Source organism: Aedes albopictus, chromosome 3 (genome assembly GCF_035046485.1).
Source record: "Aedes albopictus strain Foshan chromosome 3, AalbF5, whole genome shotgun sequence".
NCBI lineage: Eukaryota > Metazoa > Arthropoda > Insecta > Diptera > Culicidae > Aedes > Aedes albopictus.
Genome location: NC_085138.1, coordinates 149,126,468 through 149,140,562, shown reverse-complemented (window position 1 = coordinate 149,140,562; position 14,095 = coordinate 149,126,468). Strand labels below are relative to the sequence as shown.

Sequence of the window (14,095 nt, the reverse complement as noted above, 5' to 3'; positions counted from 1 at the left end):
TTCCGGCCGGTCCACGCGGAGGTAGGCATAGGAGTTGCTGGGCAGAGGCTAGTGGATCACAATGGGATCTGAATTGCGCAGCATACCCAGCCTTTACCGTGCCATTTTTCAACAAATATTGTGCCTATGAACTTCAGGCATTACGTATGTCTATCATACTATTTCGATTGGTTATCCGAGAAACAACGAACGCCCGACACGCATAATGTTTGAATCGTAGATATTGCCAGGAGTAGGAAATTGAGGGTGCGGCTATGGCAAGTGACCGCAGTGTAGCTTGCTGCAAAGTCCACCAGGGATCCTATAGGGGAGCGAAGAGAGTCAACAATAGAAATTAAATAAATTCTTCAGCTGAGGAACCTGCCAGTTCAGGTTTTAAAACCAACATAAAATTCATCCCTAATTCACGTCTAATAATAATATAATGTGCTACTAATAGAACGCATTCCTCGGCATCTTAAGCAAATTTATGGTTCTTCATTTTTCAAACGGCACTCATGTTTCTAAATGAGCGTAACGTCGGTTCAAAAGAATTTCCCCGTCACCGGGAGTCGGAAAAGTGAACTCCGACATAATCCACTTGAAATAATTTGCTAAAAACGGTTGCTGGCTGCTCAAGTCTGCGGAAATTTCTTCAAGTCGCACAACCTACTCTCACACCACCTACTAAACGGTCCCATCTTTCCTTCCCCCATTCCCCAAAGCCTCAAGGAATCATGTTTCGATTTAGGCGGAAAATTTGTGGCAGCACCCTTGTTGGGTCCTATCTCGTTTCCACGCCAATAACCCATCTGGCTGGGCGGAATGATTGAGTTTCTTCCCGAGCAGGAAACTGGCCCTTTAACCTCTACACCGGCAGAAAAAGGAAGCTTTGTCGTCAGCTGCTGGCATCCTGCTGAAGGCAAAACTTCAGAATTTTGAACCCACCACACTATGGATGGCGTCGTCCGTTTTTTTTTCTTTCTACCGCCCGAAACTGCTGCATTGTTCATCTTCGCTTGCTTCCAAGCATACACTCATTGCACAATTATGGGTCACACACAATTATTAGTCACTTTCCACTTTAATAGATAAATACTAATTAATTGCAAGCTTTTGTTAGCCATTATCATTTTTCGTTGATGAGTTGATTTGTTTTGTGTCACTATACGTATCGCACACGGGCTTATACGTCAAAACATACATATTCTCAGTAATTTTTTGTTCGGCATAAAACCATCTGTCAAAGTAATGCTTCGATTGTGAACATCAGACAGTGCGTGCGCTGCTTTCGTAAGCTCTGTAAAGGCGAGATTTAGTGATTTTCAAGTGCGAAATGGTATCATCACCAGAACAAAAGTATAATTTACGTTCTAAATGTAAAAATTCATGTGACTGCAGCTAATTAAAGCTTATTTCAGGCAAAATTTAAATGACTCATTATTGTGACAAGGAACACCAAAAATCACACAATTATGGGTCACTTTTTGTGCAGCATAATATTGACAGTTCTGCGTACATGGGTATTGCATACTTTTAGGCGTTTATCAGTGGTTGTGTTGGAGATTTTGTCCCAATTTTGAAAAATTGATTCCAAATCGTGAAAACACGCTCCGTTAAGAGGTGTGAGACCAGTTTTAGATTCTACTATAGTTGATCTATCTAGATTAAGTGACCATTCATTGAAAAAAATAGACAAAACATTATTGTTCAGCCGATTCTTCTTGAGTGACCCATAATAGGCAACAAATTGACCCATAATTGTTACACAGCCAATTTTGACCCATAATTGTGGTTTTCATTATTCACCAACATTTCAGTAATTTTCACCACCTAAAGTGAATTTTACAACCAGATTTTTATATTAAACAATAACAAGGAGTTTCAATGAAGAGAATATAAAATAAAAATAATGAAAGTGTTATTTTTGTATGAAAAACGATTCATATTATGAAACGATTGTTCCTTGAGTGACCCATAATTGTGCAATGAGTGTACCTAAATCATTGTTTATTGGCAAACTCCGGTGGCAGTGGATCCACACCCTGAAGCCGAAGCAGTGCTTCATCCGATTTGGTGTTGTTTGCTCAGTTGGTGCATGGAAATATTACACAAATATAGGTATACCATCATAGGTACCCACCGGTAAAGTGGGTGACATTTTTCGGAAAACCCTGGAACGACCCCAGAACGACGACGAGTTTGCAAAGGGAAAGCAAAACGGAGAGAGAAAATTCGCATTTTTTCTTTATTTTGGGTGTTTGTCGTTTCTGCGGATGGAAATGGGTAGGTGCTCCCATGCTGGGAAAACTTGTGAAGCATTTTGCCTATTATTTTGTGCGGTACAAGCGGGGTTGTTTGTTCGGTACTATTCTATGTTGTCGGTCGGTGTCACTGAAATATAAATAGGATAGGTGCTTATGTATTATCCATGATGTCAATTTCATGCAGGTGTCGAAGTTGAGATAATGTCGTCACATTCGAAAATGTAATATTAACACCCTCACGGAGATAAAAATATATATATTTCGGTGGAAAATGTGATAAATCTAATTTGGAGCACTATGCTTAATATAGCTTAACCGTCAATAATTTCTATCAAAGATGTTAACTTGGCATTTGAACAAGATAAAATAGCGTTTCCAACTCAACGTACGCATCGCGTTGTGATGATTATTCACAAGTAGGGAAGACTGAGGAGACTTGATCCCTCAGGAGACTTGTTCCCCCCATATTTTCTCGGAATCAAAAACAGTTTTCTTCTAGCATTTTTTTTACAAAACCACATCTGGACAGGCGACAATGTTTTAACTACAAGTGATATTGATTGTGAACGAAACTGACGAAACTGTGCGGAGATAGATGCACGCGCAGTATGCGCGTTCGGAGGCGTCACTGAACCCATGCAGCTCTACGTATACTGGATCGTTACAGTGTGCCGCCTACCGTGGAACAGTAAACTCGTCGAGAATTTCGAGATCATTTTGGAAGGATTTCCAGAATTGCCGTTTACGATCGTTCAGCGGTTTGTCCCAGGAAACCTTCGCTTTCCAAAACTCCTGCATGAAGAGTTTCGAGCGTAGAACCACTGGGCCCAACAGGCCGAGAGGGTCGAACAAGCGAGCTGCCCCAGAATGCATTAATCGTTTGGAAATAGCAGCGAATACTGGGTCCAAGTGGGTATTTTGCAGGGCGTTAATGATTAATCATAAATTTAATCATGATTAATGATTAATGATTAAGATTAATCAAAAATCAGTAATCATAATCACCAAAATTTCTCATTTAATCATTAATCATTAATCTCAATCACACTGATTTCGCAATTTAATCATTAATCAGTAATCATAATCATAAGAAAAAACAATTAATCAATCATTAATCATTCATCACCAAAAATTTTTCACCATATAAAATATATAATCCAATTTGGATTGGTTCAAATGCTGTTCTTCTTGATTATTTTTTCAATAATCTTCCAGACAGAGTTACCTTTTACTTTTGGAACTTCAAAAATATTTTAAACAATAATTATATTTTAATCATTTCCTGTTTTTTGTGATTGATTAATCATGATTAATCATGATTTTTAATCAATGAGCCATTTTTAATCATTAATCATAATCAATAATCACAGATAAAATCAATTTTAATCAATAATCATAATCATTAATCATCCCAAAAATCAAATTAATCATTAATCATAATCAATAATCACCGAAATTTGAATTTTAATCACCAATGATTAATCATGATTAAAATATTTGTTAATCATGAACGCTCTGGTATTTTGAAGCGGAAGACGTCTTCGTCTGGCTGCCAGATCAACCCCAAGGTTTTCACAGCCGACACAGATGACAAATCGAGCTCCACCAGACTTCAATCTTCTCGAAACTCCGCTGGAATATGCTGTGGAATTGCCCTACTGTTGGATGCCCATTTGTGCAACATAAATCCTGACGACTGCAAGAGATCAATCAGCTCTCGGCAAAGTTCAACGCCTTCTTCTTCCGATGCCACTCCTGTAAGCAGGTCATCAATGTAGAAGTCTTTTGACATCACCTCTGCGGTCTTTGGGGTGAGTCGATTTGCCGTCAGAGGCGAGTTGCTGGAGACAACGTATCGCCAGGTACGAAGCTGCCGCCGTACCGTAAGTAATCGTTAGCAGTTCGAAAGTTTGGAGGGGGTCCGACGGTGACGATCGAAACAAAATACGACGGGGATACCAACACTTGCCGGTACATTTTCTGCAAATCAGCGACGATTACGAAGCAAGGAAGTCTGAACCGTAGGATGATGCTGTACAGCTCGTCCTGGACATCTGAACCCACCATCAGTGCGTCGTTTAACGAGACATCACTATCAGTGGGGCACGATGCATCAAAGACGACGCGGAGCTTCGTTGTGACACTCTCCGGTCGAACTACACAGACAAAAATATGTAATTAAAATTCAGCGAGAAATCATGCACATAAAGGGAATGCTAGAGTTAGTGCATTTTTACATGCGATATAATGTAAAATTACATTACCATCGTGCAAAATCGCGTAAACCATCATGGACTCCAACCGGTTACGCGACTATTAGTGGAAATTTACACGAACGTAACGTAATTTTACATAATATCTCATGTAAATATGTACTAACTCTAGCATTCCCTTTATGTGCATGATTTTTCGCTGAATTTTACATGAATATTTTTTTCTGTGTATGCAATGGTGAGGCATATAATAGGACTTCTGCCCGGGCATCGCAACCTCTGCGCTAGTATCGATCGGTGCCATGTGTCCTAGATCAGTGGTGCTCAGGCTGGAGGATACCGCGGGCCAAATTTGCAATTCGGGATCGACCTGCGGGCCACATAAAACATCGATACACAAAAACAACAAAGAGAACAATTCTTAAGCATATTTATTAAAAATCTGAACTGTTCAGAACTTGCGCAAGGGTAAAACTTTATAATCTATTGCCCTTTGCGGAGTTCAATTTAGATTCTAAGTTTGGTTGAGAAAAACGTTTGAGCTTCAAATAGAAATACAAACAAACAATTTAGAAGTTGCCCCTAGAATTGCCTTGAAGCCACTTCAAGAACTTGTCAAGCAGCTTTTACAAGAATTTCTTTTGAATCGCTCCAAAAAAGCTTGCTGGATTTTCTCCTGAAATTTCTTGTAGAGTTGATCCAGAAGGTTTTCGAGAAATTTCTTTTAGTTTTTCTAGAATTCTCTTGGAACACCTCCAAGAACTCCTCTTAGATTTGCCTTTGGAACTGCCCTCGTTTCCAAGTAATTCACCTAGAATAGCTTCCGGATTTTCCCGAAAATTTTCCAGGAGTTTCTTGAAGATTTTCGTAAATTCTTTCCCTAAGCCTCTTCTAAAGTTGATGAAATATTTCATCATTAAATTTCTTCAAAAATTAGATTTTTATTAATTGTTTCCGGAAGTTTCTTCAACATTATCTTCTAAATTTGCTGCATAAGTTGCTTCAAATTTTCCTCAGGCGTTCTAGGCATCTTTTGTGCCTTGATGCAGTTGGTCCTGGAATCTTGTTTGTAGTTTCTCCTGAAAATTCTCTTTTTGTTGTTCGAGGAATTTAATCTAAAGTTGATTAAGAAATTCCTGTTAGAGTGGCACCAGAACATTTTTCTAAGAGATGTTCCTATAATTTCCATGCAGTATCGTCACAACTTTCTCATTGAGTTTCTTCAGGTTTATTTTCTCCAAAATGATTTGAGTTTCTCCGTATATTTCGCTTAGAGTTGCTTAAATTTTTTCTCCAATAATGTTTCCTGGAGTTTCTCCAAAAATGTATCCAAAAGTTTCTCCAAAGGACACAAAAGACGCTTTATGAATCTCGCCTGAGTTTTTTTTTCTTTAAGTTCGTTCAGGAGTTTCGCTTTGACAATTCAAATTGGATTCGTAACGTTGAGCACATAGTGGCTGAGGTGCGATGCAAAGAGATAAGAGATCGGATAAGCGTCGAAGCACACTCTGTGGAAACTATATGCAGAACGCATGAACCGTACATAGTAGATGAGTTGCGATGAGTGCGGAGATGCGATGGAGCTGCTTCGACGCATGTGATCGCAAGAGATCGCAAGAGAATGCTTGTCGGGTATGGATTTTATGATTGCGCTCGTTGTGTATGTAAAGCAATGCGGATTTAATGTGTTGGGAATGCTAGTAGGTAATATTAAATGCGTTAATATGTTGTTGTTCTTGAACATAACTCAATTCTTTTTCACATGACATACATTTTGATGGACCGGACGTAATAAAAATTTATCATATTGTCTATCGATCACTATGTAAAAAAACATATTTTATTGCATATAAAATAGTATTCCATCAAATCGTTTAAGTTTTTAACAGCATAATTTTGTTATTATATGTGTATAAGAAAACATCTTATTTTCTCTGTTCGGGATTTGAATCAAGTGATCAATGTTTGAAATGATCGTTTGTTCATCATGTGCAGGTAAGAAAGTTTAAGGTTTTATGGTATTCAACTTAATTGCTAAAAGGATTCTGATTGAAAAGTTCTGCTTTTTTCTTTATCAGGCAAAACTAGATCCCTTAACGAAAATAGTGTGACATCAATTGATACTCTTGTACCTAATATAAGGACTGTATCGTTTATATTTAATTTTTCGTGGATCTTGCCAGCTCTCGCACTTTCTTCTTGGTGTTCTTCATAAGGTTTTGAACAACCGTTCCGTCGATGGTTTTGCTTGGGTTGGCCCAGTTTTTCTTGAATTTGATGACGTCCTCTGCTCCTCTATCCTTTTGCCGTAGTTTCCCTTTCATCAAAGCCAAATACTTCTTAATGTGCCTAATTTGCGGGCAATTGGAAGGGTTCATTGCCTTTTCCACAAACTGGACATTGTTTTCTTCATACCAGTCAAAGGTGCCACGCGCATAGTGACAGGATGCCATATCCGATTAAAATAATGTAGGACCTTTGTGCTTTCAGATAAGAGGCAGAATTGGTTTCTGAAGGCATTCCTTCCGGTATATTTCGACGTTCATACTTAGGACGGTGAAGAAAGGTGACGATTTCATACCACTTTGACAAATTGCTTGCCAAACTAATACATTTTCCCAACTTTTTTGCAAAAAATCGATTTCTTCGAATTCGGAACATCAGTGCCACGCTTCACAGTGAAAAACTGTGCCCCTGGAAGTGCCTTGTTGTCCAATATGACATACGTTTCATCATCCATGATTATGCACATGTAATTTTTGCTCAAAACATCGTCGTACAGTTTCCGAGCCCGAGTTTTCACATAATCCGCCAGAATTTGACTGTTTTTTGGACATTTCTGTTTTGGGTAAGTCTTCAGGGAATTACGCTCCTTGGCACGCTGAACCATACCAATAGTCGTTAAACACTTTTTTGCGCAATCTATGATGAATACCTCCTTTTTTCTTTTGAAGGTTTTGCAAATTTTGCTGTCCAAATTCGACTTGGACGCACCTGGTTTTCTGTCGCGTCCGGGTGAGTCTATCAGTGTGTTTTGCAAACCGAATCGTTTGACAGCATTTTGCACAGAAATACGCTAACACCTCCAACTTTTGCTAATTTTCTTAGCGATAATCATTTTTCATAGCAGTACCTGGTCACAATCAATTTTCGCTTCTCATCCGTAAACACTCGCGTTGCTCCACTTGAGGAAAAACTTTAACTTTTAATGAAGGTTATCTTTTGTTTACAACGCTAGCAACACATAAACACACAGCAGCTGTCAAAATAAGACTTAGTATTTTAATACAGGGCCTCAAAGTTGTACTCATAATTAACGATACAGTCCTTATGATGAATATTGTGTACTTATTATTTTCTCGTAGATATCGCCGAAAATTATGTTATAAAAAAAAACTATACCCTTAAATAATACATACTTGTCGAATTTTTGTTTCTTTTTGCCGAGGTCAGCACAATCAAGTAATGTTTTAATGCCGAAAATGAGTATAACAGTCTCATATTGATTTAAATTGAAATCAAAACTCAGATAGCCCAGTTCGGAAAGTAAAAATATGTGTATACATAAAGACATCGCTCACGCGGATATGATTACATGTTCTACATTCTTTTCTCAAATAATTAATTCAATAATCTCAATCTTGTACAGTTACACCAGTTTTTTTTGAACTGGTCGGTTTTTGATATTGCAACAGGATCAAAACTGACTAAGTTATAGCAAAAAAAAAACGACCCGCGCAAAACAAAAAGCGGGTGCATTTTATCTCTCCGCTCTTATAGGTGAAACGATCATTTCACTACCCACATCCTAAGAAGCGCTTCAACATACAAGCGACTTCATCGATCAAATCACGCGAGTCGTTGATGCGCACGAAATAGGCGAAAAAGGATGTGAAAACAACATGCGCACCCTCATTGAAAACCTCATGCACTATGGCCTATCAAACATCCCTCTTCTCATCTCATAACTTATCGCATCCGGTCGCATCTCACCTTACCCACTATGGTCACAGCCTAAGTTTTGTTTTAAAAAATGTGTGAGTCTTATAATAGAAATTTAAACAAGCAATGAAAATTGAACAATATTGGCAACCAAGTTGAGATTTGTTGAGAATTTTGTCAAAAACTTCGTGCTTTGTGTTTTTGTGTTCTTCGGAAAAGCGAAACGTGAAATATTTGCTCAGCGTTGCATTGACTGTGCTTAAAAACTGCAACTAATTTTTAAATGATTCAAGATTCAAGATAGCAGCGAGGCTTTCGGGAAACACAGAGCGCACAAATTTAGGCGCTCGATAGTTGCGCGGGTAACGATTGCTATTTCATATATGTCAAAAGTGATGTGTTGTTTTTATTTGTTTGCTTCGAATAAAACGCACCAGTGGTAAGCCACAAATTTTGTAAACACTAGCAGTGATAAGTGCTGGAAGAATCAAAAGAAAATATAACTCCCAATCGGAAGGAATAGGCTCTACGAAGGACAATCACGAAACGCGACGCGAGATAAGACACGACACTTATGGTTCTTACAATCCTCAAAATAATTAAAAAATTACCTTAATGCCGACCGGTTTTGGGCTCGATGCAGCCCATCTACGGGACAATGTCCGACTGATTGCGCTGTTCCAAGTTGGGAGAGAGAGAATGCTACTGCTGCTGGTGGTTCGTGTCGACGAAATCGAATAGACTCGACATGATGGGAGGATCGTCTTCATTCATCAGCGGTTTTTGGGCATTGCTGATAAACATTGACTCCCATGCGTTTAAGTGGGAAGCTTTTCTTACAGTTTTAACGATCTTCGCACTTCCCCAATCTTTTTCGTGGTCCGTTTCCACCGTATGAGCCGCCACGCTCAATTCGCTGCTCTTCTTAGACACCACGGCGTTCTTATGTTCCCTTATGCGGACTTTGACTTTCCGGCGGGTTTGTCCAATGTAAACCGCCGGACAGTCTTTGCAGGGAATCTGGTATATGCTAGACTGCTCGTCAGGTGGAACCTTGTCTTTGAGGTTGCAAAGCAGGTCACGCAGAGTGTTCTCACTTTTGTGAACAACGTGTAACCCTTGTCGATGAAGTGTGGTTTTTATGGGGTTCGTTATTTCCGGGTAGAATGGCAGGCTGACTCTTTTTACTTCTTTGGTGTCCGGCGAAGGGCCCATATAGCCGAGGCGGTAAACGCACGGGTATTCAGCATGACCATGCTGAGGGTGACGGGTTCTATTCCCGGTCGGTCCAGGATCTTTTCGTAAAGGAAATTTCCTTGACTTCCTTGGGCATTAAGTATCTTCGTGCCTGCCACACGATATACGCATGCAAAATGGTCATTGGCAGAGGAAGCTCTCAGTTAATAACTGTGGAAGTGCTCATAGAACACTAAGCTGAGAAGCAGGCTTTGTCCCAATGAGGACGTTACGCCAAGAAGAGAGAGAGAGTGTCCGGCTGTAGGGTAGTTATACTGTTGCGCTGTGTTTTTCGTTTATGTTTTCGGATGATTTTATCCACAAAAGGCCTGTCGTACCCATTCACTTCGGCTGCTGAATAAATACGGTCTTTCTCTTCTTCAAACTCTTCCTTCGCCATGGGTACGTTGAACAACCGGTGTGCCATAGAGTGGAAAGCGGCTTGCTTCTGTGCATCGAAGTGATTGGAATCCGAAGTGATGTATCTGTCGGTGGAGGTGGGCTTGCGATAGATCCCGAATTTCAACGTGCTGTCTTCTTTTCTACTGATCAACAGATCGAGAAAGGGGAGTCTCCCTTCTACTTCCTTCTCTACAGTACATTTTATCGTATTGTGTTGGGAGTTTAACATGCTCAACGTTTGATCCAGGTATCGTTCCTTAACCGGAGCAAAAACATCATCGACGTAGCGCCACCAGATCCTGGGAAACAACTTCTTCTTTTGAGCTTCGTTCTCAAAATCGCTCATGAAGAGGTCCGCTAGCAATGGGGACAGCTTGCTACCCATGCTGAGCCCAAAGGTTTGCCTGTAAACCTTCCCCCTGAACGTGAAAAAATTCTGGTTCATACACACCTGGGCTACGGAGAGATACGCTTCGATATGATTTGGTGGAGCTCGGCTGCGTTCCAAGTGACGACGCAGGCTTTGAAGGGCTTCGTTGACTGGTACGCTCGGGAACAGTGCCGTGACATCGAACGAGACCAAAATTTCTCCTCGTCCCAATTTAAACCCTTCTAATTTCTTCACCAATTCCACTGAATTTTTCACGCTCTTCCCATGTTTTACGGGATATTTTTTCATTTCACTAACCAGCCAGGCTGCCATTTTTTGTGTGGGCGTACGTATGTTGGAAGAAATTGGCCTCATTCCGATAGGATTTTTATGGATCTTCGGTAAGCAGTACAAAGATGCCACCGCGGGATCTACGAAGGAAGCACGACACCACAATAGAGGAGGAGGAGTGGAAGCCTCTCCGCCAAAGCGGAGCAGAGTACGACCACCGGAGGACAAGCCGGAGGAAATGAGTGTCACTGCTGTGGGATATCTCCCGGGGCGTGAGCGAGAAACGGAAAATCTCGCTCTGCACGTCAAGGGGATTTCGGTGAATAATGGATCGGGAACTGTGTAGATCACTGGTCCACCCGGAACAGGTTAAACGGCCATCCTGACCAAAATTCCCTCGGGGAGTCCTCCCGGAATTCCTCCAGGGATTCCTCCGGGACTTCCTCTGGGAATTCCTCCGTGAATTCCTCCGGGGATTCATTCAGGAATTCCTCCGGGGATTAATTCAAGAATTTCTCCGGAGATTCATTCAGGAATTCCTCCGGGGAATCCTCCAAGAATTCCTACGGAGAAACCTCCAGGAATTCCTCCGGGGAACCATACAGCATTTTCTCCTTGGATTCCTCAATAAACTGCTCAAAGAGTTCCTCCAGGAATTTCTTCGGGAATTTCTTCAGGCATCCCTCCGGAGATTAATCTTAAGGAACTTCTCCGGAAATTTGTTAAGAATATTTCTAGAGTTCTTTTACGATTCTTCCTTTAATTCCTTCTGGCATTCCTGCAAGAATTCGTACATAAATTCCTTTGGAAATTTCTCCAGCAATTCTTCCGGTTATTCCTACGGGGATTATTGCAGAAAATCCTTCAGGATTACTCATGAATTTATCCGGAGATTAATCCGGAAATTTCTTATAAAATTTCTGTGGAGATTCCTCTTAGAATTCCATCAAAGATTCCCTTAAAAATTCATCCGGAAATTCCTCAGGTGAATTCCGGAAGAATTTCCGGTGGAATTTCCGTGAGGATTCCCTGGAGAAATGCCTGGACCAATCCTCGGGGAATAGCCGGAAAGGAATCCCCGGAAGAATTCATGGAAAATCCCTGGAGGAATTCCTGGAGGAATTCCTGGAGAAATTCCAGGAGGAATTCCCGGAGAAATTCCCGGAGGAATTCCTGGAGAAATCCCCGGAGGAATTCCCGGAGAAATTCCCGGAGAAATTCCCGGAGGAATTCCTGGAGGAATTCCTGGAGCAATTCCTGGAGGAATCCCTGGAGGTATTCCTGGAAGAATTCCCGGAGGGATTCCTGGAGGAATTCCCCAAGAAATTCCTGGAGGAATTCCCGGAGGAATTCCCGGAGGAATTCCCGGAGGAATTCCTGGAGGAATTCCCGGAGGAATTCCCGGAGGAATTCCTGGAGGAATTCTCGGAGGAATTCCTGGAGGAATTCTTGGAGGAATTCTTGGAGGAATCCTCGGAGGAATGCTCGAAGGAATACTAGAAGAAATTCCCGGAGAAACTCTTGGGAGAATCCTCGGAGGAATTTTTTGAGAATCATCGGAGGAATTCCTTGAGGAATCCCCAGAAGAATTTCTTGAGGTATCCCCGAAGGAATTCCCGGTAGAATCCCCGGAGAAATTCCTGAATGAACCCCCGGAAGAACTCTTGGAGGAATCCCCGGAGGAATTCAAGGAAGAATCCCGAAAAGAATGAGAAATCGCAGTAGAAATTTTAGGTAAAATCCCAGAAGTGATTCCTAGGGAAATCAGAAATTCCTGGGGAAACCCTAGTACGTATTGCTCGAGGATACTCAGTAAAAATTCATGCTAGAATCTCAGAGGGAATTCCTGGGGAATCCCAGAAGAAATTCTTCCAAAATAGGTTTCCAAAATATTTTGTTTATACCGCAACAGTATTTGTCAACGACCGGTACGCAATCCGGTAACTAAATATAGTAGCGACCGGTGTGGAAATGAGTAACTAAACTAAAATAACAACTCTGTGGGCAATCATTTTACTCGCCCAGATAGTAGCCCCCGGTAAACTTGCTCTAACTTATAAACTTATAAATAACTATAAGCTGGCTTCGTGACTTAGCTGAAATGCCGAAATATTTCGGAGTTGCGATTTCGAATCTTACCAGAACGGATTGTTCTTTTTGTTTATTTATCATTTAATTTGTGTTCATCACTGTGAAAATTGATCAGCATTTTATGAACTTCAGTTATTACGTATGTCTAACATACCATTTCGGTTGGTTATCCGAAAAAACAACAACATTCGTGTTGATTTTTTTTTTATGATTTCTTAATAAATTTAACGAGTTATTTCAAATAATCGTTCAAAAATTTCGATTCGTCCTAAAGTACTCTGCGGGCCGCATCTTAAAGCTTGGAGGGCCGCATGCGGCCCGCGGGCCGCAGGATGAGCACCACTGTCCTAGATGAACGTACTCCTGTATAGAATCGGTGTACGCCTCCAACAGTGAAGTCGTCGTTCCAGGGACAAAAAGCGCCGAGTTGCGATGGAACGAGAATCTCCCAACCTGTCCAGAATATCTGGTTTCTTCGGCAATGACACCACAAATCTTCCAGTGAAGTCTCGAACAGTGGTGGCGGCAAAATGGGTTCCGCATTTCCGTTCTTCCGTGGAGAAGGTCTCGTTGGTGTTGCACGACTCAACTTCCCAGAAGCGAGCAAGCTGAATCTCCAAATCTGCGTTGATGCAGACTAGCGTGGTGGCAGACAGGCTCGAGTCCACCGTATTCACTTTTCCGGATACTATCCACCCAAAAACCGTTTCTTTCAACTGGAGTAGTTCCGGTCCGAGTTAGACGAAACCTTCTAGCAGTAGACGATAGTACACTTCGGCATCGATGCGACTGGGCTCAAAGAAGCGATGATCAGCAAGTTGTACGGATGGAGGAATCTTCCAGGAGGTTACCGACAACCGGTTCGACGGCAAAATCGGCTTGAACTCCGGCAAAATATGGTACTTGCAGCAAAATCTGTTCAGCGCGATCGAACGATTGCTTGGATACCGCAGCACTGGGACCCACACCTTGGAGAGACAACGGGTCATTCTGCCGACGTAGATCCAATTTCGGCGCCAAATGTTCGTTCACTCATCAGATTTCGTTCGGAGTACCCTTCATCAAGAAGGGTATGAGCGAACTGGACATTCCCGTTGTAGTCAGCTATCTTGACGACAGCAGTCGAGAGAAGAATCACATTACTTTCGGCAGTTGTAGTGGCAGGAAGGGCAACTGGACGAGAGGTAGACGGGCTAGTGGAGGGTGCTGTGGCTACTGTTTGTGATTGCGAAGCGGAAGAATTGTTCAAGGGTGCGATTGGGGGTTGACTTTGTGGAATGGCGGGTTTCGTGGGTTGCGATTGC

The 14,095-nt window shown here is 41.5% G+C and overlaps 2 protein-coding genes across 5 annotated transcripts in view; both read right to left on the bottom strand.

Annotated features, from left to right (window-relative positions):
• Positions 1-14,095, bottom strand: part of LOC115253773 (gonadotropin-releasing hormone receptor) — a 217,736-nt gene that overhangs the window by 151,462 nt on the left and 52,179 nt on the right. The gene's annotated exons all lie outside the window — the stretch shown is intronic.
• On the bottom strand, positions 9,867-10,742 carry LOC134290395 (uncharacterized). Its single transcript, XM_062857530.1, has one exon. It carries the CDS (start codon positions 10,740-10,742, stop codon positions 9,867-9,869), a length of 876 nt encoding a protein of 291 aa, XP_062713514.1.